This window comes from Hibiscus syriacus, unplaced genomic scaffold (genome assembly GCF_006381635.1).
Source record: "Hibiscus syriacus cultivar Baekdansim isolate YM2019G1 unplaced genomic scaffold, ASM638163v2 tig00112231_pilon, whole genome shotgun sequence".
NCBI lineage: Eukaryota > Viridiplantae > Streptophyta > Magnoliopsida > Malvales > Malvaceae > Hibiscus > Hibiscus syriacus.
In genome coordinates this window covers 2239493-2265370 of record NW_024063276.1, presented here as the reverse complement: position 1 = coordinate 2265370, position 25878 = coordinate 2239493, and the positions used below count along the sequence as shown (strand labels likewise).

At 36.5% G+C, this 25878-nt stretch overlaps 1 protein-coding gene across 1 annotated transcript in view; it reads right to left on the bottom strand.

The window, feature by feature from the left end:
• LOC120176298 (translation factor GUF1 homolog, chloroplastic) overlaps nucleotides 1–25878 on the bottom strand; it is a 44570-nt gene that overhangs the window by 13159 nt on the left and 5533 nt on the right. Inside the window, exons 2-11 of the mRNA XM_039182747.1 lie at nucleotides 25417–25503; nucleotides 24859–24915; nucleotides 24594–24659; nucleotides 9813–9875; nucleotides 5154–5198; nucleotides 4961–5061; nucleotides 4495–4591; nucleotides 4318–4389; nucleotides 3148–3302; nucleotides 2993–3050 (exon numbers count right to left, since the gene is read on the bottom strand). Coding sequence (XP_039038678.1) covers nucleotides 2993–3050; nucleotides 3148–3302; nucleotides 4318–4389; nucleotides 4495–4591; nucleotides 4961–5061; nucleotides 5154–5198; nucleotides 9813–9875; nucleotides 24594–24659; nucleotides 24859–24915; nucleotides 25417–25503 — 801 coding nt within the window. The remainder of the gene's footprint in view (nucleotides 1–2992; nucleotides 3051–3147; nucleotides 3303–4317; nucleotides 4390–4494; nucleotides 4592–4960; nucleotides 5062–5153; nucleotides 5199–9812; nucleotides 9876–24593; nucleotides 24660–24858; nucleotides 24916–25416; nucleotides 25504–25878) is intronic.

Below are 25878 nucleotides of genomic sequence, written 5' to 3'. Positions count from 1 at the left end.
TTCTCAACACCTTTGGTACTCTTCAGGAGTGAAACTTTTTCTAGGCTGGCAACTTCAATTGCAACATCTTCGTCAGTGCAATTTAAACCGGAAGAGAAAACCGACGATCCTAACTAAGAAGTGTCCGGTGAAGCCCAAGAGGACAAACAAGATATAAAGAATCATCAACTTCCTTAGGGACCTAAGGCTTCGGTTTGAAGGAATGCTCAACTTAATGCACCAGGATTTTAAAGAAATTAGCACCGACCTTCAAACCCACTTACTCATCAATTCTCACTTGAGCCTTTGTGAGGATTTGAATTTTTGCCCGATCAAAAGACGAAGGAAATTGAGAACTTTCGTCGACCGCTAATAATTTGCCCCACCTTTTTTTGATAGGAATGTAGGCCTCGTTGAAAACCCCCTTTATGATTAATGGAACACTAAGTGCTTCTCAATCAGCGGAAGGAGGAAAAGAGTGCCTTAAGATTCATTAAAAACCACAATATACATAATGTTTAACAACAACACATAAACACTCCCTTTACATAATCCAACCCAAAGACTACAAAAGCAAATCACAAATGTAAAAATTTGCCCCACCTTGCTGCAATGTTCTTGAAAGTACCCCAATTCCAAGCGTGAAAAAGAATTCCTTCGCAAGCTACCCACACTCGACGGCACTCCATCACCAGACTCTCCAACCAAGCTGCAACACTGGAAAACCACTCTGCAAGAGTATCTGATTTTTCATTCTTCACACTTCTCAACGTAGCAGAGTTTTCAAAAATCAATAGAACTACATTCCTAGCAACTCTCATTAACGAGAAACCACCAAGGCCTTTGTCTTGCATTTGGCTAGCAAGATTGCCGATTTTGATAAAGTTCTTGCACCACCCCATTAGATAGTTTCCCAACACTTGAAGTTTAGCTCCATCAACAACACCTTCTACTGCATATAGATTATTCCTTGTAACCACATCCATCCATTCTTTCGGACAATGGCGAGGTCTTTCTCCAATAAGATTGTAGAGGCTTGTATTTAGCCAAAGAGACATCAATTTTGCTGCCGTCAATGTGAGAATCATTCATCTTTTAGATCGCTTTCCTGGCTTCTTCAATTGTTGCAAAGCGTATGAACTCGAAACGAACCCCCTTTGTATTTCTTTTGGTTGGAATGAAGGCATCAATTACCTGACGGTGAGTGCAAAATAAATATCCAAACCTCTTTCAATGGATCTTCTCTGGTAAGTTTTCAATGTATAACGTATAGCATCCAATTCTGTAACCATTACTGTTTTTTGGGTGGCCTTCCTTCCACCAAATATTATTACCGATTTTCCCACTTCTTACTACTGCACCAGACTTGTCACCACAACACCCATCCTCCATTGAGACACCCACGTTAGAAAAGACCAAACGGACGCCACCACCAGGCTACAGAGAAGCGTCGAGAGTATAAAGAAAAGCACATGCAAGACGAGAATTTCTTAGGTCTTCGAATGGGATGCCGTGAACCACAAAAGAAAACGCGCAGTGGGGCTTTTACCAGGACATGCACGAGCTATATCTTATGGGTCTTGGACGGGGATGACGAAAAACACCAAAACACGCTGGAGAAGGTGAAAAGTCGTGGCCTACAACTTGGGATCTACGCCAATAGGGAGTTTTTCTCGCAAAGAAAGGTCCAGATTCGGAAACACGATGAAGAGACGAATCTCCCTGTGAAATTTGGGTTCGAACGGCGGTCGGAAAGTGGCGGTAAACGACGGTGAGAAATGTCGGAGGATAACAACAACGGAAGAAGTTGAGAAGCACCGAAGGGGGACGAACGATTGACACCTGATTCTTATGAGGAGCTAGAAGGTCCCCTAGATTCTAGAGAGAAGCGGGAGCTTCTCTCACTAACTCCCCAATTTGAGATTGCTTTTTCTTCTGGTTTTTATTTTTGATAAAATCATTATATTAAAAATAAAAATTAGATCAAATTGATAATTAAAGTTTTGTATTGTGAAAAAGATTTTTACAATTCAATTATTCTTATTATAACAATAAATTCAAGTTATTAAAGGTTTATGATCAAGTCGATCTCAGTAATGTCAACCACTGGACTTAAGTCATTTTGGGATCAAGCCATAAGAGTTTGGCTTCAGTTCTAATCTTTGAATAAAAAAAAATCTTGTGTGAAATTTCAGATTTTTTGGGTCAGGTTTACTGGCTTGGATTTATTTTGTTAATTCTAATAGTGTGGTACGAAGAAACACACGATTTAAATGGAAACACGTTCCTCTATGAACATTTAAGAAAGAGAGTGAAAGGGTAAAACAAATTCTAGATGTTGAAGGCAACAATTATATTTTCAAAGTAACAATGATTTTTTTATAAGAAAGGGAGGCCTCATTAAGAAATCCCTTCATATCCATTGAAATACAAGAAAGTATCTCAATGAAAATTGGAAGGAGGAAAAGAGTGACTCAAATTTATTATAACTCCAATAGAAAGTACAAAAGATACGAAGTTCCTATCAAGGCCAAAAACAACAATCGAGCCTATAATACTATAAGCATAACCAGAAACTAGGATACAACAGAAACATTTAGCATATTCCTAACTTTGCTAATTCATCCGCTTCCCAGTTTGCACATCTTTGAATGTGTTTGACTATTATGCTACGAAGTAACAATGATTTTGATAATCTTATTATGTCTGAAACAAAAACTATAAATGCATTAAGTGTTTAAGAAAATTTTTGAGGTACTCTTTTCCTCCTTCCAATGTCTGTTGAGATACATTTTTGTATTTAGACGGTTATGAAGGGGGTTTTAATGAGACCTCCCTTTCTTATAAAAAAATAAGTGTTTAAGAAAATGATTTTGCTAGACGGCTATAGCAACAATTTTATTTTCAAAGTGACAACGCTTTTGATAATCCTGTTCTGTTTGAAACAAAATCTATAAAAGCATTAAGTGGTTAAGAAAAGGATTTTGCTAGATATTTTATTATATAGTTTTACCTTCAACGCAGCATCATTCAGTTGTAGTTTTTCCAGTGCATCACGCAACTCTGGGAACCTGCCAATGATACATTACATAGAAATGGATAATGCCACAGATACGGGCACCAATGAATGTTTGAAATTCAAGAGAAAGGAAAAATGAATGTACTGACTGGTCTGCATCAACAGGAAATAGGCCACAAAAGACCATTGGAGTGGCTTCTTCATATCCGGGTAATGAGCTTTTTGCCTTTCTATCATAGTGAGTAATAGTGTCACCCACTCTAGCATCTGCAACTGACCTTATTGATGCCGAAAGATACCCTACCTAAAAGTATTAAAATAATATAAAGGTTGAAAAAAGAAACAGAACTGGAAAAAAGTTCAGTTAAGACAGAGAAGACATAAAAGTATCAAAATTACTCAGAGCTTAAATGGTCATATCATACAGCAATTGCATCTGGCACTAGCAAAGTAAGCTTATATTCAAGTGGCACTTGTCAAGAAATTGCAAATATGTTTAGTCAGGATGCTCTAATTTGGTATGAGGACTTCCCATTTCTATTTTCTACCCATTTCCATTCATCAAATATTCAAATATGCTCAACACATGATTTGAAGCTATTCTATACCCTATCGATGAGAGGGTTTGGGAAATGATGTTACTTCCCAAATTACTTGGGTTAGGGTCATTATGACCTTAATTCGGGGTATTATCCCACACTGAGAAAAACAATGTCATTCGTTCCCTATTATTTATAACTATTAGTACAAGCTGACCTGAAAATGAATGCAGTGCAAAGTAATTCTCATCATCATTCTTATGATAAATACAAAAGGCAATTCAAACAAAATGATATCATAAGCTTCTTAATGAATGGAATGGAAAAGAAAAAATGACACCAGAAGCTAATGTGGTAAAATTAAAATGTGTGAAAAAAAGTGCTTTGCTTAGAAAACCGAAACGAAAACATTATCTTAGATCAAAGACTGCCGGTGTGAAATCTATCTCTTTATGAATTTATCTTTATGGTATAAAAGTAAAAGTTGAAGGTGTAGCACAACCTCAAGTCAACAAAATGTGTTCTTGAACTCAACCAGCATGAGCAGCCTGAAACTAATGCCCGAAACTAAAATGATTTGAACCATGGATGACCCAAACCAAACCAGCCCACAAAAAAAGAAAATAAAAAATATGTTACAACGCCTTTTGAGAATGATAGAAATCCTCACCTCTGCACAAAAGAGAGAAAGAGAAAAGAAATGCAAGCAGAAAACAGAATAACACCATTTGAGAACAAACACAAGTAGGAACAAATAACCATCCATAAATTTCAATTTACCTCACCCGCATACAATTCGTCCACCTGTAGCTGGTTGGGAGATAAAACTCCAACTTCATCAGCAAAATAATCCTGGATACAAAATGTAAATTATAAGAACTTTTATGCGAAGGATGAAAGAAGCTGTACATTCTATATAGAAGGGAAACAGAAAGAATACGATAAATAACATTGTACCTTCTGACTGGCCATAAAATAAATTCTGTCACCTTTCTTTATCTTCCCATCTATGACTCGAAAATATACAATAACACCACGATAAGGATCATAGTAGCTGTAGAGACATTAAAAATAAATTTCATCACAAAGCAAATTACAAATTGATTATTTACTATAAATGGAAAAATTAAAAATTGCAGCTATCAGAAGAGAAAATAAACATTTCTATGCATCACATGACTGAAACCTGAAAAGTGATTTGAGTATAAGACATTATAGTTCACCATTGACATTTATGTCATTAACTTATTCAAATTCTAGCATTAGAATTCAAGACCATAGAAAGAATTTAGGAGGAAAATTATATTACATCCACAAAAAGATAAATGAGCCAACAAGATGCTAGACATGATCCGTAAATGATCCATAAGACAAGTTGATATAATCAATAAGTTCAATGAACAAAACAAAGCCAGAATTATACCTATCAAATATTAAAGCTCTTAGTGGACTCGTAGCAACATCAGGAGGTGGAGGAATTCTTTCAACAATGGCATTAAGAATTTCTGTTATACCAATTCCCTCCTAACGACAGAAAAAACCTATGTTTAGAATTACCAGCTATGACATAAAGAAACTATATTGAGCATGTAATTAGGGGGTGATATTGAACTAACCTTAGCTGAGCAGCGTATTGACTTGCTACAGTCTAAACCAATAACCTACAAAGTAGTGGCGACTTAGCAATAGTTCCAAAACACTCAGATTGATTATCATTTATTATGATTAGTAAATCAAGCAGATGGATCTGTTTACAAAATTACAAACTGTATACATCACCATAATTTCACAGAGAACCTGTGAGAGGATGCAATGTAAATAGATTTATTTACACACAGACTGTAGGAATTATAGCAATGAGCTGTCAAGAGATTCTGTAATTATTTTCTGTTTTTCAAATCCCTTATTTCAAGGGATTACATCTCCTAGGATTAGTATCTTTCCTAACTTAGAGTTTCCTAGTTTAGAGGCATAATTTGTATATAAATATGTAATATGTTTCTACTGAAAGTATGCAAGAATAAAATAACAGACTTGACTGTTTCCTACAGTCTGTTTTCTACTATACAGTCTGTTTTCTTTCTATAGTCTGATTTCTACATGGTATCAGGTTAGAACGATCAATCCGATTTCCGCTTCTCTTTAAATCAATTCATGTTCAACTCTATTTTTTTTCATGGCTAATCGGGATCCCTCAGCATCCGAAATCACTTCCCAGACCAACCCATCTCAATCTATTTTTCAGATTTCATATTTTCAGTGCTGTAGAGGCAAAATCGCCTCTGGTGTGAACATTGTAAGAAACCAGGCCATATGATAGATCAATGTTGGAAGCTGCACGGAAAACCAGCCGACTGGTAGCCCACACGGTCCAGGTTTCAAAAGGAGGCCCATATTCCCTCTCAAGATGATTCCTCAAGCAGTTTTAGCAAGAAACAGATAGAGGAGCTGCAGCAAATTTTGGGCAGTATGACAGCCAAGCCTACCAATGTGACTTATACTGCTATTGATGGAAATAATCCATATGCTTTCTCGTTACAATGGATAATAGACTCGGGTGCATCAGATCATATGACATGAAATATTGATCTCTTGGAGGAATATAATGAAAGCAGCTTACCAGCTTCTATCAAAATAGCAGATGGCTCTCTCACTACAGTCAAAGGGAGTGGTTCTGTTACATTAAACAAAAATCTAATACTTCATAATGTCCTCTATGTTCCTAGACTTGCATGCAATCTGCTGTCAGTCAGCAAATTAATTAAAGATTCTGGTTGTAATGTTATGTTTGGTACTGGTGGTTGCATTTTTCAGGCACAGGACTCGAAGAGGGTGATTGGCAGTGCTAGGTTGGGCAAAGGATTGTACACCCTTGGAGGTAAAGCATCTCATAATCATGCCTTATCCAGTGCTCTTAGGAAACCAATTTTATCTTCTGATCTCAATATTGATAAAATTATGTTATAACACTCTAGATTAGGTCATCCTAATTTTTACTCTCTTTCCAAAATGCTACCGAACTTATTTATAAATAAAGATCCTTCTTTGTTTTCCTATGAAATTTGTCAAATAGCCAAACACACCAGAAAACCATATATTGCAGCCAAATTTGAACCAACACCACCATTTTCCATCATCCATAGTGACATTTGGGGCCCTTCTTCTATCAAAAGTATTTCTGGTTATAAGTGGTTTGTGTCTTTTATAGATGATTACTCTAAGACAACATGGGTATTCTTAATGAGAGAAAAGTCTGAGGTTGAGTCTCTTTTTAAAAGTTTTTATCAAAAAGTTGAAACCTAATTTGACACAAAAATAAAAATTCTGAGGAGTGACAATATGAGTGAGTATTTGAATAAAATTCTTGGGTATTTCTTTAAGGAAAAAGGCATTGTTCACCTTACGTCTTGTGTCAACACACCTCAACAAAACGGGGTAGCAGAAAGGAAAAATAGACATCTTCTAGAGGTTACTAGGTCTCTTCTGTTTGCTGCTAATGCTCCTAAGTATCTTTGGGGGGAAACTCTTCTTACAGCCACATACCTCATCAATAGAATGTCAAGTAAGACTTTAGATTTCAAAATTCTTACTAAGGTTCTGTTTCAACTTTTTCCCATTTTAAACATTTAAACTCAAGTCTTTCTCCTCGGGTGTTTGGGTGTACAACCTTTGTTCATATCCACAACAGAGGGAAATTAGATCCTAGGTCCATAAAGTGTGTGTTCTTGGGCTATTATTCGAGTCAGAAGGGTTACAAGTGTTACTCACCTTCCACAAAAAAGACATGTCTCCTTTGATGTTACATTTTTTGAAAACCAACCTTATTTTTCGGGAACAGAAATTCAGGGGGGGAGAGTTACAAGGAATTTCAGCATGTTCAAACCAATATTTCTTTACAGCCTATCCGTTCTTTACCTATTACTGTCTCTCCAAAGCCGGCTAGCACAGTTCCAATTCCTAGTGAGGGTGATGGGAATAACCTAAATAACTCTGATGAATTACCTTTCTTCTTACCTCAGAACTCTAGTCTGTGCAAAACCCCTTCCACCACTATAAAAAATGCACCTAACAATGACCCTGAAACTATAACTCCCCATCCGAAACAACTCAGTGTTTACTCAAGAAGAAGGAAAGATGTTGCTGAAGAAATCAGTCAGCCTAGCATTCGCCAAGAACCAGATTCGGATCCTGTTGCCTCTGAAAGCCAAGAACTAGATTCGGATCCTGTTGCATCTGAAACAGAAGGTAATGATGGTTACCAAGAGGCTACTACTGTTGATCTTGATGACTTTCCTATTGCCATTAGGAAGGGGGTAAGAAAATGCACTGCTCATCCCATAAATAAGTATGTTGCATATGGGAAATTACAGTCTAATTTCAGGGCCTTCACTGTCAGCATTAATAGTGTGAAAATCCCAAGAAATGTGACAGAAGCATTTCAATCTCCTGAGTGGAAAAGACTGTGGAAGAGGAGATAAAAGCGTTGCAAAAGAATAAGACATGGAGTTTGACAGATTTGCCAAAAGGGAAGAGAGTTGTTGGATGTAGGTGGATATTCACAGTCAAATATCATTTGGATGGGAGTGTGGAAAGATACAAGGCAAAGCTGGTTGCTAAAGGTTTTTCTCAGTCCTATGGCATCGATTACCAGGAGACTTTTGCACCGGTTGCAAAATTGAATACCATCAGAATATTGTTATCAGTAGCTGTTAACATGGACTGGAAATTGCATCAACTGGACATAAATAATGCTTTTCTGAATAATAACCTTGAAGAAGAAGTATACATTGAGGTCCCCCCGGATTAGAAGGAAAGGTCACTAAGAAAACTGTGTGCAAGCTCAATAAATCCTTATATGGCTTAAAACAGTCTCTCAGGGCTTGGTTTGATCGATTTGCTAAGGCTATGACACAGAATGGTTTCAAACAAAGCCAAGCGGATCACACATTATTCAGAAAAATTACACCGCGTGGTAAGATAACCCTCCTAATTGTCTATGTAGATGATATGATTATAACTGGCAGTGATATAGAAGAAATAGAAAAGCTAAAGATGAATCTTGCAAAGGAGATTGAAACCAAGGATTTAGGGAGTATGAGGTATTTCCTGGGTATGGAAGTTGCAAGGTCCGAAGAAGGGCTGGTCATAAACCAACGTAAGTATGTTTTGGATCTTCTTGCAGAAACAGGGATGCTCGACTGCAAACCAGTTGAAACTCCAATGGAGCCAGGCTTGAAATTTTGCAAAGACTTGACTGGAAATCCAATAAACAAGGAAACCTACCAAAGGTTAGTTGGGAAGTTGATCTACCTTTCACTGACCAGGCCTGATATTACATACTCAGTGAGCATTGTCAGCCAACATATGAGTGATCCTCGAGAAGAACATTTGGAAGCTGTTAACAGAATTCTAAGGTTCTTTAAGTTTACCCCAGGAGCTGGACTTATATTTAGAAAAAATCAAGAAAGAACAGTGAAGGTTTATACGGATGTAAGCTGGGGAGGTGAATTAACTGATAGAAGGTCAGTTAGTGGCTAATGTGCCTACGTTTGGGGTAATATGGTGACTTGGAGAAGTAAGAAACAAGTCGTTGTCTCTCGAAGTAGTGTTGAGTCAGAGTTTAGAGCAATGACTCTCGGAATATGTGAAGGGATGTGGATTAAAAGACTGCTCACAGAACTGGACTTAGATGACAAGAAGAATTTTGAGATTTTTAGTGACAGTCAATCAGCTATGAGTATAGCAAAAAACCCAGTGCAACATGATAGAACGAAACACATTGAGATAGACAGACATTTTATTTACGAGAAGGTCAACAATGAAGTTGAACAACTGCAGTACATTCCGACGAAGAAACAGCTTCCAGATATCTTCACTAAAGCCCTTCCACGAGTGACTTTTGATGAGCTGCCATTCAAACTGGGTATATACAACATATATACACCAGTTTGAGGGGGAGTGTAGGAATTATGCAATGAGCTATCAAGAGATTCTGTAATTATTTTCTGTTTTTCAAATCCCTTATTTCAAGGGATTACATCTCCTAGGGTTAGTATATTTCCTAACTTAGAGTTTCCTAGTTTAGAGGCATAATTTGTATATAAATATGTAATATGTTTCTACTGAAAGTATGCAAGAATAAAATAACAGACTTGATTGTTTCCTACAGTCTGTTTTCTACTATACAGTCTGTTTTCTTTCTATAGTCTGATTTCTACACAGACAAGCACATTCTTACACACTGCACAAATGTATTAATGTCTAAACAGACCAACCTCCTCAATCTCCCTGACAACACGATCTGGCTCAGCACCTGGAAGATCTATCTTGTTTAAAACCTGCAGAAAGAAGAAAGCCGAATCATCCATAAATCATATCACTTACTTGTGAGAGAAATGTTAGTTCCTTGATAAAGAAACTAAAAATAGAGGAGCCAGAAATTCATAATTATGCTGACAGAAAACAGAAGCATCTGTCCATGATAGAGAAAATTAAAAGGAATGAATAAAACAAAAGAGAGTCCCAAGCCTAAAACACTGATATAGTAAAACTTATTTGATTCAGGTCTGAAGAGGAGCCATCCTGATTTTTCTGCTTCATTGTTGCTCATAACATTGTAGCATATATTTTTTTCATGGTAAATGTTGCTTATGTTTGCAGCACTATAGCAGCTTTAAAATGTACCTGTAATTTTTCAATTCACCATAACAGGGGCCACCTACAGTTGCTGAATTGATGGCAATTAAAAGGGGATTGAACCTTTTTTTGAGTCTCAATGGGGTTGTAAAGGGAGGTTAATCATTGAGAGTGATTGCCTTGTTGTGATTAAGTTTTTTTTATAGGAATTGAAGGCCTCATTAAAAAAACCCTTCATGATTAAGGAACTCAGATTGAATTCCTTAATCAGAGGAAGGAGGAAAAGAGTGTCTTATACTTTATTAATAAAAGATACATAAAATTTACAACATCAAGATAAAACCATAACAAACAATCCTAAGAACCCAAAATAAAATACCCCTAAAAATACACTCAAATTAGCCAATACCAGACTTAGCCAACCCATCAACCTCTATATTGGTTTTCCTAGCTACCCATGTAATAACACCTTACACTTCTTTAAGCTTAACCGCTATATCCCTAACAATAGAGGCATAGACATCAGGACACATAGTTCCATTCTTAACCCATTCCACTACTATTTTACAATCTGATTCTATAATCAACCGACCCTTAATACCTCCTCTTACTGAATGAAAGAAATATAATCCCTTCTGAACAGCCTTTAACTCCATCAAAATAGGTGGACCCGGACCAATAGCCTCCTTAAAAGAACCTAAAAAGTAGACCTTCATCATCTCTTAGAATACCCGCAATTCCACTGCTCTTCCAATCACAACTGGTAGCTGCATCCATATTCAATTTGACAAAGCCCTTAGGAGGGGGGACCAAGGGATCGTAGAGACAATCGATTTGTTGAGAGGGAAACATGAATCCTCAAGGGAAGGGTCACTAATAAGAGAATCCATAGAGATGACAGAATCTGCAAACTTAGCTAAGAACCAAGATGCAAGCCTAGCTCTTGCTAAGAAAAATAAGTTAGTCTAGTCTAACTTCCCTCTTTCGAAGACAATATCATTTCTAACTTTCCAAACAGTCCAAATAATAGCAGCCGGAATAAAGTTCCAAATAGCAGAACTAGAATTTAGTTCTTCCCAAGCTAGGAGGAAGTTCTGTGCATTTTCTTGAAAAAACCGAACTAATACTCCAATACTGCACAAATTTGTTCCAGAGTGACCACACGACAGAACAAGAGAAAAACAAATGAGAAGAAGATTCATCAACCAAATTACAAAGAGGACAAGAGAGATCTACAATACCCGTAACCCCTCTTATAACCAGTTCAGACCTCACTGGCAGCTTTTTGAAGAACCATCTGCCACATAAAAAGCTCAACTCTTGGTGGCACCAATCCTTTCCACAAAATTTTCTTCCAAAAAGAATTCTCCTTGGAAGCCAGGGAACAAATCTTCACACATGAATTTACAGAAAAAACACCAGCCCCGTTCCCTTTCCAGATTAGACCATCACTGACCTCTTTAGATAAACAAAAATTAGAAATTATAGTCATCAGATTAGCCCACTGTTCAAATTCCCAATCTGCCAAACTCCTCAACTGAATATTCCAAATCCAACCCAAAGAACTAAACTCGCTGAATTCAATTAATTTGCCACTCTGATTTGAAGAGATAGCAAACAACCTCGGAAAAGAGACCTTAAGAGGGCAGTCCATTGCCCAGTGGTCCTGCCAAAATCGAATAAACTGACCACTACCAACTTGAATTCTACACATACTACGAAACTTTGAGCCAAATGAGTCTTCTTTAAAATGAGTTTTAACCACTGAACTCCAAATCTAAGAAACTTGAGCTGGAATCTTGCTATTGAACAATAATGAATAAGGATCAAGATTGTATTTAGAACATATCAACCTCCTCCAAACACATTCCTATCATTAGCAAACCTACAAGACCATTTCCCCAGAAGAGCTCTATTCATATTTATAATATTTACACTCCCAAACCTCTCTCATCCTTAGATTTGCACACATTGGGCCAGCTAACCCAATGAATCTTGTTTCTCTCCATTCCACCTCCCCATAAGAACTTAGACATAATGGAATTGAGTTTGGAATTAACCGAGGGGGGAATTTTAAAAAGAGACAAGTAGTAAGTTGGAAGTGAACAAAGAACCGATTTAATCAAGATTAACCTCTGCCAATGAAAGAGTGACAGCTTTCCAACCTGCAAGCTTCTTGTAAAAATTTAAAACAACCGGATCCCAAAGAGAGGAAGAACCCCGTGTTGCACCAAGAGGCATGCCTAAATAGTCAGAAGGAAAATTCGCAACTGCACAACCAATAGACGACGCCCACTCCTCAACCTCTTCTGTAGCCGTATTAACACCAAATAACCTGCTTTCCTTTAAATTCAATTGAAGACCAGACATGACTTCAAACACTCTTAGGACTCTCTTAACATTTAAAATATGTTTCTTTGAAGCCCCACAGAAAATAATTAGGTCATCTGCAAATTGCAGATGAGATATATTAATAGCAGTCTCATTACTCCCAATCTGCAGTCCACAAAACAGTACCTCAGAGACCGCCTTTAAAAGCAGTAAGTTTAGAAGTTCCCCAACTAAGTTATACAACAAAAGAGACAGAGAACAACACTGACGAAGACCCTTGCCATAGAAATTCCTGAGAAGGGACCCATAGATCAAAACTGAAATTGAAGTTGTTGTTACACATTGTCTAATCCAACTCCTCCATTTGATGCCGAATCCCATTTTCTCCATAACCTTAAAAAGAATAGATCAATCCACAGTATCATAGGCCTTCCTAAAGTCCACTTTAAGCACACAGCCTTTAAGTCTTTTTTTCCTCCAAAAGTCAACCCCCTCATTAGCTATAAGAGAGCAATCCAATATTTGACGACCTGGAATGAAGGTAAACTGCGTAGGGCTTATCAAATCAGTAATATAATTCCTTAATCTCCTCGAAAGACATTTTGAAAGGATCTTGTACAACCCTCCTACAAGGCTTATAGGTCTAAAATCATCTAATCCACCAATATTAGACACCTTGGGAATAAGAGTAATAAAAGTATGATTTACTCCATGTTCCCAATCTTTCCCCATATAAAAGTTATGAAAGAATTTCAAAATATCGACCTTTAGAACAGACCAAAATCTCTTGAAAAAGCCCATATTTAAACCATCCGACCTAGGAGCTTTGTTGCTATCACACGATTGTAAAGTCTCCCAAATTTCTCCCTACGTAAATTCTTTTTCCAAAAAAACACTTTGCTCCACTGAAATTCTGAAAAAATCCAGCTTCATATCTTCCACTTCCAAGGTAGACCTAGTGTTAAAAATTCCAAAAAAATGGTCCTTGACACTAGCTTTGATAATAGCCGGATCTTGAGTAATCTCACCATTGACATTCAGAGCACTCATGAAATTCCTCTTCCTCCTAACTGAAGCACATGTGTGAAAAAATCTTGTATTACGATCCTCGTCTTCCACCCATTTTGATCTCGATTTTTGAAACCATATATGTTCTTCAATTTTGTAAAGCCTCCATAATGCTGTTCTCATAGCAGTCAATTCTACTCCTTTTTCACTACCATATGAATCTTGCAACTGCTGGAAATTTTCCTCTTTCAAGTGAATTTTCCTTTCTAATTCTGCAATCTCTACAGCTGGATAATGGTCTCTCTTCCCCGCCCATTTCTTAATCGCCAGTTTCATTGTTTTCAGGATAGATAAAATTTCAACTCTCTTTTGTTTACTCTTACATTCTTGAACAGTATAATCAACTAAATTTTGAAAACCTTCCTCATCCATCAAATAATTAAAAAGTCTGAATGGTTTTTTACCCCAACTAACTCCCACATTCTCAAGAAAAATGGCATTATGATCTGACACAGACCTTGGTAACAAATACTGTGAAGTTTCAGGAAACACTTCCAGGAAATGGACATCAACTAGGAACCTGTCCAATCTAACAAAAGTGGGTATATCCTGGTTGTTACACCATGTGAACCTACCCTCATGTAAAGGTAAATCAATTAAACCTATCTACTGGACAAAAAGACTGAAAATCCTTATTGAATTTCTATTTTGAGCTCTCCCAACCTTCTCTTCTTCTGAAAGATACACATTAAAATCACCTCCCACACATAGAGAGATACTCTGTCCATAAATAAAAACAGCTAATTTTTCAAAAAAGCTAGCTTTTTCTTCTTCAACAATTGGCCCATAAACATTAATAAAACCACACCTAAATTGTGTAGTTAGAAATTTTCCAAAAATAGCAATGAACCTTCTGTTTATAACATGACTTTCCACTTCAAGCATGCACTCATCCCAACAACTCAATAGACCTCCAGAAGAACCGACTGCTGGAGATTCTGCAAACCCTTGAAGAGTATTCAAACCACTCCTCCTTAAAAAATGTCTCTGAACCTTCTCCAATTTCGTTTCTTGCAGCAGGAGTATTATAGGGCGTTTCTTTAAAACTAAATTTTGAACAGTTCTGTGTTTTTCCTTTCTTCCCAATCCCCTAACGTTCCATGTAATAACGGCTAATTGAATTTTCATCATAAATAAATAGAGAACCAGAACACCCAAGAAAAACAGAAGCTCAGACCAGCCTCAAATCTTCCACCAACTTTATAATTTTTTTCCAAAAGGGTTGACTTCCCATCCTTGAAAGGCACCCCCAATAGCTTACTGATTTCCCAAGTGGCTAATGCTTCCTCCAAGAGAACCGAAAAAGCTGAAGAAGAAACTGTTATAGTGCTAACTTGATCCAATGCATCCCTTATCAACAATCTTTTGGCTCTTCTAATAAAAGTCTTAGAATTGAAATCAAAGGCATCTCCTTCTGAAAGCCACCCTTCACACATTAACCAAACTACTGTCATCAATTTGCCTCTCCAAAGTAGACTCCACACAACCATCCATATTAACTTCTGCAAGTGCACTGACTGGAAGAACTGATCCAAATCCTTCCCCTTGAGCCTTTCTAGAGCTTCCTTTTCTCCAGGAATTACAATTTGGTCATTCTCGAACCAATGTCTTCTCTCCCTGGATCTTTTATACACCTTTTATAACTAGTAGTTCTTCTCCTTTCCAACGGCTCACTCTTTGTAGTTAATGATGAATTAGATCGATAAAGTGATCTTCCTCTAGAAATCCTTTTTCCAGAATATGCATTAGAGTCAAGCAACTTTAAATCTACTGTTAACTCCACTCCTCCACTGTGCTCTATCGAACTGGAATGTGGCAGATCTCCATTATTAACTTCCTCTATGTTGGCTGATTGACCCATAAATTTGTTCTGATCCATTTTCCCAAACCTATCCAACTTAATAACTGGCCCAGCTGGAATAATTTTTAAAACTGTAAAACCAGGCTGCCCATTTTCTACTGAATGAACTACGGACCCATCAGTCGAAAAATTGGAAAATCTGCATCCCAAACCCGCATATTCACCCAAATTGTTTCTCCCAAGATCCTGACAGACTAACATCTCACAATTAATACCTTTCCCATCTTTGTTAAGCATTGGGAAATGAATTTCCCCACCCACTCCAACCAAACCAGTGAAGCTCCCTGATCTGATTGTTCAGCACTTTCCATGCTTTCTGACAAACTCCTATCATCTTCCTCTTCAGCAATCTTCTCACCAATTTGTCTTTCATCGGAACCTCATACCGGAGACTTGCTAGAAAAAATTGAGGAATTCTCAAGCACCGAGCCCAGCTTAATCTTAACTTTATAAGATCTTCCATAAGATCCAAGTGTTATCACCTCAGGGACATCATAAGGGCTTGCCACCCTAATCAAAATCTTCACCATCGAGAGATCTTCTCTGTTCTTTGTATCTTTATGAATATCTTCCACCATTCCCCACCTTCCTGCTAATTGTTCCAAGAAAGAGTTTTGCCAACATAACAATGGAACCCCAAATAGCTCTACGAGGAAAAAAAACCATTGGAATACCATCATCATTCAATAAAGGAGCTAACCTATCGAACCAGAAAAATAATTCATCTTTTTTCATCAACCATGCATCCATCATTTCTTCAATCGACTTAAAAGTTACAACACATGAATTCCAGACATAACCATATCTGGCAATTTGGACTTCAAAACCTTCATTAACTAGAGCCTTCTGGACTAATTCTAACTCAAAAGAATGTTTAATGATCCCCGTTAATGACCTCTTCACCCAACTGGAACTCTCTGAAGGAATGTGCATTTCCCAAATGTCTTTCATTCCTTTCCTCCTGTTGAAACCTTCATTTGACATTTCCCTTTGGTCTGATACATTACTCTTCAATCTATTAGACAGTAAGGCATCCTTATAAGATCTTTCATCCCTTAAACTCCTGTTAATAACAGCTTTCTCTTTTGACCTTGATATATCTTCTGAGATCGGCTTTGAAGTCATCGCCAATGAACTATTCTGCCCTACTGACCTCACCCGAGCTTCCTTGTATCTTGCAACACCAACTGAAATTCTCCAACCATCAATCAGTGAACCATTCAGTTTGTTTATAGCCCTTTTTAGACTTTTCTCGTTACCAAAATGCACAAAGGCGAATGTGGAGAATTTGTATTTCGGATTCCTTGTTTCTTTAGGAATGAACACTCTTACTACCGGACCCTGAGTTGAAAACAATTCCCTTAACTCTCGTCGAGACAATCTCCTGCTTAGATTATCAACGACCGCGGACCATACTTTCTTGGAAGAAAACTTTCCTTTCAATTTTTCTCTCTCTACGTCTCTATCTCTCTCACTCATCCTCTCAATCTCAATCAAATTTATGTTTTGGGTTTTTAAGAATGTGTTTATAAAAGAGTTAGGTTTTGATTTTCAGCCAAACTGTTAATCCATTCCCTTGTTGTGATTAAGTGGATTAAGAACCTGGGTGGTTGTACTAATTCTATGTGTTCGCTGTTGAATGAAATTGTTGAGTTAATTAGGAATAAGGATGTGAAGATATTGCATATTTCCAGAAGGGCTAATTGGGAGGCAGATAAGTTGACAAGGAGGGAATAGGCTGAGTGGGGCTGTGTGTGGGCAAGTTATGTTAGTTTCGGGGGGTTTTGTAATGTCATGAATTAGAAAAGAATGAAGAAAAAATGTCTTATTTCTTGAATAAGTACAAGGCTCCTTTTATACAGAGGGAAATTACAACAAAAAAAGAAACTAATTAGAGCCAATATTTGATAGCTTCTACTTTCCTACTTTTTCTTGATTCCAACACTCCCCCTCAAGCTGGTTTAAAGATATCTTCCATAGCCAGCTTGCTAGTCAGATTACCAAATTGCTTCTTGTGTAGTCCCTTCGTTAGTACATCAGCTAATTGTTCATCAGTTGGAAGATATGTCATGCATATTATTCCCGTATTGACCTTCTCCTTGATGAAATGTTTATCCACTTCTATATGTTTCGTGCGATCATGAAGAACTGGATTATGAGCAATAGCAATAGCAGCTTTGTTGTCACAATAGACCTTCATTGGAGTCGAGTAAGAAAACTTCAATTCTTCAAGAATCCTTTTTATCCACATCGCCTCGCAAATTCCATGGGCAACGGCTCTGAATTCTGCTTCAGCACTACTTCTAGCTACCACATTTTATTTTTTACTCTGTCATGTAACTAGGTTTCCTCCAACAAAGGAACAGTATCCAGACGTTGATCTTCTGTCTGTAACACTTCCTGCCCAATCTGCATCTGTGTAGACTTCAACTTGAAGACGTCCATGTTTCTTGAACAATAAGCCTCTTCCTGGAGTTCCTTTCAAATATCTTAAGATCCTACAGACGGCCTCGAAATGCTCCGCCCCTGGTGAGTGCATGAATTGACTTACCATACTAACTGCAAAAGCAATATCAGGTCGTGTATGAGACAAATAAATCAACTTCCCTACAAGTCTCTGATATTGTTCCCCGTCCTTTACTTCTTCAACCTTAGCAGCTTGTAACTTCAAGTTTGGCTCAACCAGAGTTTCAACCATCTTACAACCAAGTAGACTTGTTTCTACAAGGAGATCAAGAACATATTTTCTCTGATTGACAAATATGCCTTCCTTAGATCTTGCAAATTCCATTCCAAGGAAATACTTAAGAGCTCCCAGGTCCTTAATTTGGAACTCCTTTGTTAGTCTTTTCTTCAGAATAGTTAATTTTGTTTCATCATCACCAGTGAGAATAATATCATCAACATAAAGAATCAAAATTGCAACTTTACCATCTTTTGAATGTTTATAAAATATTGTGTGATCAGCTTGACTCTGCAAGAAGCCATAACTAATAACTGTCTTTCCAAAGCGGTCAAACCAAGCTCTTGGTGACTGTTTGAGTCCATATAGTGACTTATGTAATCTGCATACTTTGTTACTGCCAAGTTTCTTCTCAAATCCTGGCGGTAGGCTCATATACACCTCCTCTTCCAGATCACCATTGAGAAATGCATTTTTAACGTCAAGTTGATGTAGAGGCCAATCGGAGTTCACTGCAAGAGATAACAACACTCTAATAGAATTTATTTTAGCAACAGGAGAAAAAGTCTCTTGGTAGTCAAACCATATGTCTGAGTAAAGCCTTTAGCCACCAATCTCGCCTTGTATCTCTCAACGCTTCCATCAGCTTTACTTTTTATTGTAAACACCCATTTACACCCGACTATTTTCTTTCCTTTGGGCAGATCGACAATCTCCCATGTACCACTTCTCCTTAGAGCATTCATCTCCTCCATGACTGCTAATTTTCAATTCGGATCATCCAATGCTTCCTATATATTCCTTGGAACAAACAAATGTGAAATCCTAGATGTGAAAGCTTTATGGTTTTTTGATAGTCTGTGATAGGAAAGATATTTTGCAATGGGATGTTGAGTGCAATTTCGGACACCTTTCCTAAGTGCTATAGGGACATCAAGATTAGGAATACTAGGTGAATTGTTGGACAAAGTGGAGGAAATCAAAGGTGTAGTAGGGATAGGATTACCTGAAGTTTCGACACCAGAACTTAGATCTTCGGATTGGTTTCGTGCAGGGTTGATATTTGAGTCTTTATTTCTCAAATGAAATCTCTTCCTAGTATAAAACTGAAGCTCAGAATTCAAATCACGTTGATTAGTTTGTAGTACTTCTCCCCCTGAACGAGAATCTCCTTCATTAGGCACCAACAAACCTGGTTCTCCTAGGCAATCGTTATTAAAAACACTTGAATTTGGATTTTCAAAGCGACCACTCTCAGAAATGCGTGGTTTTTGTGTAGGATAAATGACATTGGGTAGTGGGATAGAAATGCCCCAAAAATTGTCTTCTACATCACTTGTCTCCCCCTGAAGAGAATTTTTTGTGAAATAAGGTTTTGTTTCCAAAAACGACACATCCATACTCACATGAATTTTTTTTTGTTTGAGGATCAAAACACTTATACCCCTTTTTATTTGAAGAGTACCCCAAAAAAATGCATTTAATAGCACGTGGGTCAAGTTTTGAACGAAATTGGCATGGAACATGAACATAGGCAGTACATCCAAAAACTCTGACAAGTAACTCAGAAAACAACCTTGTTCCAGGAAAATATATTTTAGGCAATCGAGTGGTGTTTTGTATGTTAACACCTTAGTAGGCATCCTATTTATCAAGTAAGCGGCTGTTAAAACTGCTTCACCCCATAAGTATTTGGGAACATGCATGTAAAACATTATGGCACGTGCTACTTCAAGTAAATGTTTATTTTTTCGTTTTGCAATGCCATTTTTTTAGGGGTATCCCAACAGGTAGAGTGATGAAAAATCCCTTTCTCTTTCAAAAAATCACCTAAGTGCTCATTAAAATATTATGTTCCATTGTCAGAATGTAAAATACTAATCTTGGTTTGAAATTGGTTTTCAATCAGAGTGTAAAATTTTTTGAATAAATCTTTCACGTCAGACCTTTTACCAGAAATAGTAGTAACTTTAGAAGGGCCCCAAACATCACTATGAATCAGATAAAAAGGTTTGGAGGCCTAATAATCTTTTGGTAAATGAGTGGAACGATGGTTTTTTGAAAAAATGCAATTTTCACAATGAAAAGAAGAACAATCAATCCCTTTAAATAATTCTAGAAATAAGTGCTTCAAATAAAGAAAACTAGGATGTCCTAGTCTATAGTGCCACAACATTATTTTTTCTCGAACAGAAATTGAACTAGTACCACTAAAGCTCTGAACTTTTTTATTACTGATAGATACTTCATCAAAGTAATAAAGACCTTCAATCATCCTAGCACGTCCAATCATCATCCCCGAGTTCCGGTCCTGAAATATGAATCATAAAAAGTTTGGAGGCCTAATAATCTTTTGGGAAATGATGGAACGATGGTTTTTTGAAAAAATGCAATTTTCACAATGAAAAGAAGAACAATCAATCCCTTTAAATAATTCTAGAAATAAGTGCTTCAAATAAGAAAACTAGGATGTCCTAGTCTAGTGCCACAACATTATTTTTTTCGCTCGAACAAAATTGAACTAGTACCACTAAAGCTCTGAACTTTTTTATTACTGATAGATACTTCATCAAAGTAATAAAGACCTTCAATCATCCTAGCACGTCCAATCATCATCCCCGAGTTCCGGTCCTGAAATTCACAATGTGATTCAAAGAAGGTAATGCAACAATTAGAATCTCTAGATAGTTTACTGACAGACAAAAGATTGCAGGCTAATTTAGGGACATGAAGAACATTATTGAGATTAATTTTCCCTGTCAGTTTAATGAGTCCTTTTCCTGCAATAGGTGAAAAACTACCATCGGCAATTCTAATTTTTCCATTTCCAGGGCAAGGTGAATAGGTATTAAATAAATGAGAAAAACTAGTCATGTGATCTGAGGCTCCAAAATCTATTATCCACGAAGAGGAATTTGGACAAGAAAGGGCTTTAGGATTACTACCTGTTTGTGCAAAGAAACACTATAAATACCGGATGAGAAATTGGATTTTTCAGTTTCAAGAGTTGATCAATCTGCTCTTTGTTGAAGGACCTGAGTCAGCTCACTGCAGGAATTTCACGATCTTCTCTCCTTGCTTGTTGCTTTTCCAGTTAGCAGGTTTGTCATGAATTTTCCAACATGTCTCACGTGTATGGCGGGGTTTGTTGCAAAAATCACACCAGACCTGTGGTTTATCATCAGACCTGCGCTGGTAGTTTACTGCCTTGTAGGCTGCAACATCACTCAATAAGGCAGAATTTTCAATTAACTCACCAGTACTCTTCTTTTTGAGCATGATATTCCTTCGGCTTTCTTCTCTTCTAACTTCGACAAATACTTCGCCAATGGATAAAAAAGGAGGTCTGCCAATAATCCTTCCTCGTACTTTATCAAACTCAACATTGAGGCCAGCAAGAAACTTGTAAATACGACTATCTTCTACAGTTTTCTTATGGTGATTACAGTCATCAATACTTTTCCATTCATATGTGTTGAAGAGATCAAGATCCTGCCACAGCCTTTTCAACGAATGGAAATATGTGGTGACAGAATTATCTCCTTGACGAATCTCCTCCAATTTTAAAGTTAACTCAAAAACCTGAGATTGGTTACCTAGGTCATAATACATTTGACTAACATTATCCCACAATTCTTTTGCAGTAGGATAGCACATGTAATTGGAGCTTATGTCCTCCTCCATGGAATTAACCAGCCATGTCATAACCATGGAGTTTTCAGCATCCCAAGTAGCGTACAGCGGATCATCAACAGCAGGAGCCTTCTTGTCACTGGCAGTGTTTTAAATAAGCGGAGCGCAAACGTGATAGCGGCCGCTATTTTGCGGTTGCGCCATCGTCTGATACCGTTATTATCCAAAAATAACGGTATTAAGCGGAATCACATCGATAGCGGCCGTAACTTAACGGGTAACGGCCGATCATGGTGATAGCGAACCGCTATTCCCGTTATTTCCCGTTAGACCAAATCACCTACTGAAACTCACAAATTTTCTGGGTTTTCAGAGAGGAGTAAAGCTTGGAAGAAAGAAAATGACCAGACCCATACCTGTTTTTTGGACAACAAAGAGAGGAAAACATAGGATCCTGATGTTTAAATTGATGATTTTCAACAAAGAAAGAGCAGAGGAATCCATACATGATTTTCAATTGATGATAGCAGTGATCCAACGACACCCAAACACCCGATGTTCCAATTGATAGCTTCAACAAAGAAAGAGCAGGGGAACCATACCTGATTTTGTTGTGATCTCCGCCTCTCTTCTTTCACGAGATAGAAGAAGAAAGGCTTGGGGATTTAATTTTTTATTTTATTTTATTTATGTTTTAGATTTTAAATATTTTTTTAGTTTTAATATTTTGGGTTTGGACCAAAAGAAATCTTGATAAATTAGTAAGATTTGGGTTACTATGTTATGGGTTTTTTTGTTGGGTTTATTTTAGTCTTGTGAGTTTTAAATTTTAATATGTTTTTGGTAAGTGAATAATAATAGATAATTTATGGGTTATTTTTTTAAATGATTATTTTATTTTAAGAGATTGAATGTTGAATTTAAATTTTATACACTTAAATTATTTTTATTATTTATTAATTTATGCAATAAACTTACTTTTCTTCAGTGTTAGTAAATGTTTATTATATTTTGTATTATATTATTGATAATAGAAGTAATGGATTGTTTTATATTTATAATTTCTAATTTTAATTTTATGTTTCTTGTATAATATTTTTAAGAAATTTATAAATAAATATAAGAATAATTAATGATGGTAAAAATTATGCTCATGTATTAATAAAAGTTTTTAGAAGTTCACAAGTGTTAGAAAACACTCTAAATATCATTAAATTTGTTTTTTTATAATTATAATTATAATTTATTATATTTTGTAATAAGTTGTGCAAATTAAAAAAAATTCACGTCCGCGATACCCGGAGTGACCACGATAGCATCCGTTACGTCCGCGACCGTGATAAACGCAACGCGACCGCGATTTAAATCCCTGGTCACCAGTGATGTAACCGATTTTCCCTTGCCCACGAATATACATTCGAACTGATTGTGACCATCGGAGGAAGTTGTCACCATTTAAGCGGATGGTGGTGATTTGGACAGAATGAGAATTGGAGTGGCCGCAGCAGGGGTTGAGGTGATTTCCGACGCGACTTCGGACATGGCTACAGTTATTTTGGAACTGCTGTGTTTTAGGGTTAAGACACGATTATGGCTCTGACACCAAATTAGAAAAGAATGAAGAAATAATGTCTTATTTCTTGAATGAGTACAAGGCTCCTTTTATACAGAGGGAAATTACAACAAAAAAAAACTAATTAGAGCCAATATTTGACAGCTTCTACTTTCCTACTTTTTCTTGATTTACATAGAAAACAAATCCTAGAAAATCTCACAGATTATGACTAAATCAAGGCTTTCAATGACCAAATTTCCAACATCATATTTAGTTGCAGTTAGGTGTTTTATGTTTACTATGTTGTATTATTGGTTGTTCAATAAAACTTGAGACAATCTTTTCCTCCTTCCAATGTCATACAAAATATCCATATTTCGTAAGGTATGAAGGGGTTTTTTAATGAGGTCTCCCCTTCCTATCAAAAAAAAAATTCACCGTCCAATTACTAGGGTCAATCCTAATCAATAATAAAAGTTTCGTTTAATTTTGTTTATATTTTGTGGTCCAAATAAGTTCACTCTGAAAGATAAAGATTTATCAGCCCATATAACGGTTGAATTGCTTTCTCTGCAACATAAAAAAAATCAACAGAATTTAGACCGAAAGAGAAAATTCAAACTGATTTCTTAAAGGCTAAAATACCAAAAAGCTCTTGTACATAAAAAGCACCAAGTCAACCTGAATTTTCAAAATTAACTATGCATGTGCTGATATGGATAAAATAATGGTCAGGCAAACGCCAGTATGGCAAAGTAAACGTAAACCCTGAAATGGAAGAGTTAACAGATTTTAAAGGGTTTCCATCCAAAACAAGTTTTACTTGAACAAAAAAGGGGGTAAAAGTTGGTTACAATAAAAGAATAGCTGCTTGTACAGGAAACATCTGCCATGTAAAAAGGCTATTTCAGTATTTATCCTAAATGTATTAGTGTGAGGCAAACAGCTTGCTTTCTCCCTTTTTCATATCATTTGTCAAATGTATAGACTAACCAGATACCGATAACTTATCTTAATCTCTCCAACACCTACCTCAGATTCTGTAACCTAGTTTGCTATCTGTGTCATCACACTATATCCAACATCTTAAAAGACCAAAAATTGTGCAAGGAAAGCCCAAGTCCATTATGAACTAAAACAGTAACAGTAGCCACAAGACATGCGTGGTTAGTTAAAATAATTATGTTTAATGTTTTCATAAGTTAGTCAGCCCAAACCAATAAGCTACAGCTAACTCATAATGTAAATTTATTGAGTTAAACAACGAAACAAAGGAAAAAAAAACTTACAGGGATAATTTCAAGGTTGTTCTCCAAGGCCAAATATACATTAGCAAGAGTTTGTGCTTCCACACCCTACAAAAGAATAAATGTCCGATAACACGAAAAATAGCAACAGTAGCAACAGTACTAAGGTTGATATGACTATATTTAAGTTCAACCATGCTAACCTCAAAATAAAAAGCTAAAGTAAAATATGAACTATAACTTGACAGTTGACATCATTTAAAGAGACTAAATTATCAACTCAAAGCAGTGGCAAAAATAAAGTAACCTGAGAAGCATCTACAACAAGTAGAGCACCCTCACATGCAGCAAGTGACCGAGAAACCTAGATAAAAAAAGGTATGTCAATTATAAAGGAAAAATTAGTTATTAAATTCAGGGAAATTAATTAAAAAAATCCACCAGTGAATCTATGCACATGTAATTGTAAAGGAGTTACTCTTAAATCCCATGTATGTTTGTAGCCTCATGCAAAAGGAAGAATGTTCCCATCTTTCACTCATAAAAAGAATACTCATGCCATTTGAGAAATGTTTTTGACTTGAAAGTTGTAACTAAGTAATATATAGGACACTCTAAGTATCTATACTTCATCAAATTCCTGGTTGGATAACATAACAACCTTATTGCAGCTTTCCTGCTATTGCTCATTATCTAACATGGTCTGATCATGAAAATGTAGTACGTATAGCTTGTTTTACAACTGAAAAGAAAAAATCTAAACCTAATGTTGAATTAGAAATGAACAGAGGCACTTATATATTGAAATGTCAAGCAGTAACATATTTTGTGTCAATTATCTGCTATATCAAATTGAGATGAGTACCTCATAAGAGAAGTCTACATGCCCTGGTGTGTCAATTAGATTCAGGCAATATGGTTCATTTTCAAATATATACCGCATTCGGGATGCCTGCAAATATATAAATTAGCAGGAACATCAACTATTAGGAAGTATTTTAAAGAAAGAAAGAAAGAGAAAAGCATTAAAAGAAAAAAAAAAGCTGCAAAAAATCATGTGATAACCTCATAACAGATTCCATGAACAGCAAACATGCAAAAACTAAGTATACTTTTTTTATAAGAATGAGGGCCTCGTTAAAAAAATCCTTCATAACCTTCGAGCTACATAAATAACACAACGGACATTGGAAGGAAGAAAAGAGTACCCAACATTTTATTACTAAACATCAAATTACACCAAGGTTACAATCAAGAAAAAACAATCGAAACATCCACAGATCTAACACTCCCCTCAATCAAGAACCCAACCAACTTAAAAACAATA